Source organism: Geospiza fortis, unplaced genomic scaffold (genome assembly GCF_000277835.1).
Source record: "Geospiza fortis unplaced genomic scaffold, GeoFor_1.0 scaffold114, whole genome shotgun sequence".
Taxonomy (NCBI): Eukaryota; Metazoa; Chordata; class Aves; order Passeriformes; family Thraupidae; genus Geospiza; species Geospiza fortis.
Window position 1 is genome coordinate 1573170 of NW_005054383.1, and position 2558 is coordinate 1575727.

The window sequence follows — 2558 nt, forward strand, 5'->3', positions numbered from 1 at the left end:
TGGCACAGTGCCTCGGGGACCTGGCAGTGGGTACCCCCCCGGGAGGGGCCCAGAGCCATCCTCAGTGGGGGGGGAGCCACAAATATCATGGATCCAGCCCCTGGCCCTGCACAGACCCCCCAGCACTCCCACCCTGGGCATCCCATTGCCCAAGCTCTCCTGGAGCTCTGGCAGCCTCGGGGCTGTGCCCATTCCCTGGGCAGCCTGGGCAGTGCCAGCCCCCTTTAGGGGAAGAACCTTTCCCAAAATCCAGCCTGACCCTGCCCTGGCCCAGCTCCAGCTGTTCCCTCAGGCGTCTCCACACTGGCACCCTCCTCTTGTAGGCTGCAGCCAATAAATTAGAGTAAATACATAAAGAAAGAAGTTTTTAATCCCTTTAATCTGACCAAGAAAACTCCCAGCAGAAGCTCACTGATAATTTTGCATGGCCATACAGGAAATCTGGATGGGAGGGCTGCCATAGAACCATGGAATGGGTTGAAGGGACCTTAAAGCCCATCCAGTGCCACCCCTGCCATGGCAGGGACACCTCCCACTGTCCCAGGCTGCTCCAAGCCCTGTCCAGCCTGGCCTTGGGCACTGCCAGGGATCCAGGAGCAGCCAGAGCTGCTCTGGGCACCCTGTGCCAGGGCCTGCCCACCCTCACAGGGAACAATCCCTTCCCCATATCCCCTCTAACCCAGCAGGAAGCCATTCCCCCTGGAATTCCCTCTCTCCATTTACAGAACTACATGGACAGCAAACCCAGCAGCGTGCCAGGACACAGCAAAGCCCCAGCTGGCCACGCTGCCATGCAGAACTTTGTGGACAGCATGCTCAGGGACATCCAGGCCTCCTACAGACGCAGGGAGGAGCAGCTGGCCCGGGCAGCCCGGGGCTACAGGAAACGCCTGAAGGAGCTGGCCAAGAAGCACGAGAACCTGCTCATTGCCTATGGGTAACCATCAGCACCTCCTCCTCAGGCCAGCTGGAAAAGCCCCACAGCAGGCAGCCCTGCCCCGGGAGGAGGCAGGCAGGGCTCCCAGGTGGAGCAGAGGGTCTGGGATGCACATTTATCCCCCTGCTCCTGGCAATCCAGCATCAAGCTGCCTCCAGCTGCACGTCAGGCTGCTCTGGGCCCCATGGAGCTGCTTTGCACATATGTTCCTCCCACTTCAAATGCAGGGTGAGAGATTGAGCCCACGGTGGATGGTGTGGAAAGGCAGAGGTACCACAAATAGCTCCACCTCCCAGCCCGTCCCTGCAGCGCTCTCGGCTCTCTCGGCAGCTTGGGCTGTGGGAAGCAGCAGAAATACTCGTGGTAGAAAAGCCACAAATAGCCCTAGGACAAGCTCCCCTCAGAAACTCTCCCACTTTCCCTTTGCAGGTGGCCAGAGCCAGCGGGTCCCAGGGAGTGGCACCGCAGGAGCAGCAGAGCTCTGGCGGTGTCACCCCGAGGGGCGGCAGGGAGTGACCCTGTGCTGGTTTCAGGCTGCAGCGGGAGCAGATCCGGACCCTGGGCAGCAGTGCCATGGACTGTGGCCCTGCCGAGCTCCACCTGTCCATCACAGACCCTGAGCTGCTGCCAAACAGCTCCTGGGAGCTGAAACCCGCGCCGGGGAGCAAACCCGCCTGCGCGAGCAGAAGGCAAAGCTGGAGGTGCAGCTGCAGGAGCTGCAGCAGGTAGGCAGGGAGCTGGGAACGGTGCCATGCGCCCCTTCCCTAAGGCATTTGTAGCATTGGTTAGGTTGGAAAAGCCCTCTCAGATCAGCAAGGCCAACTGTTCCCCCGGCAGGGCCAAAGCCATCTCTGAGCCGTGTCCCCAAGTGTCACAAACATCTTTTATGAAAAATCCTTTCCTTAGGATTTTTTCTCCTGAGAAGCTGAGAGGGCTCAGGAACAAAATGTAAACAATGGTTATCTGCTGCTGTGGAATGCAACAGGTGCATCTGTGATTGGTCTCATGTGGTTGTTGCTAATTAATGGCCAATCACAGTCAGCTGGCTCGGACTCTCTGTCTGAGCCACAAACCTTTGTTATCATTCTTTCTTTTTCTATTCTTAGCTAGCCTTCTGATGAAACCTTTTCTTCTATTCTTTTAGTATAGTTTCAATATAATACATATCATAAAATAATAAACCTTCTGAAACATGGAGTCAGATCCTCATCTCTTCCCTGTTCCTCGGACCCCTGTGAGCGCTCTCACACCCCAGTGCCACAGCCACGCTCTCCCTGAGGGTTTGCTGTGCCTGGGCCACAGGCAGGGCACACAAGGGTCACCTCCATGTGACACAGTCATGGAAACATGCAATGGGTTGGGTTGGAAGGGGCCTTAAAGCTCCTCTTCTTCCACCCCTGTGTTGTGACTCCACGAAGGGGGGATCAATGCCACACTCAGGGTTACTGTTTATGGTATTTGCAGGGGTTTTAGGATGAGGTGAGAGATGAGAATTTGATTCTATGTTTTTTGAAGGTTGATTTATAATTTTATGTTTTTCTATTAAAATAAAGAATACTAATAGATACTACATTATATATATACTAGTATACACACATGTATATTATTATATATTAATATA

General features: G+C 55.0%; 1 protein-coding gene across 1 annotated transcript in view; it reads left to right on the plus strand.

Moving 5' to 3' along the window:
* CCDC78 (coiled-coil domain containing 78) overlaps positions 1-2558 on the plus strand; it is an 18982-nt gene that overhangs the window by 8192 nt on the left and 8232 nt on the right. The window contains 3 exon segments of the mRNA XM_031060432.1: positions 649-937; positions 1471-1585; positions 1588-1662. Of these exon segments, the coding sequence (XP_030916292.1) occupies positions 649-937; positions 1471-1585; positions 1588-1662 (479 nt within the window).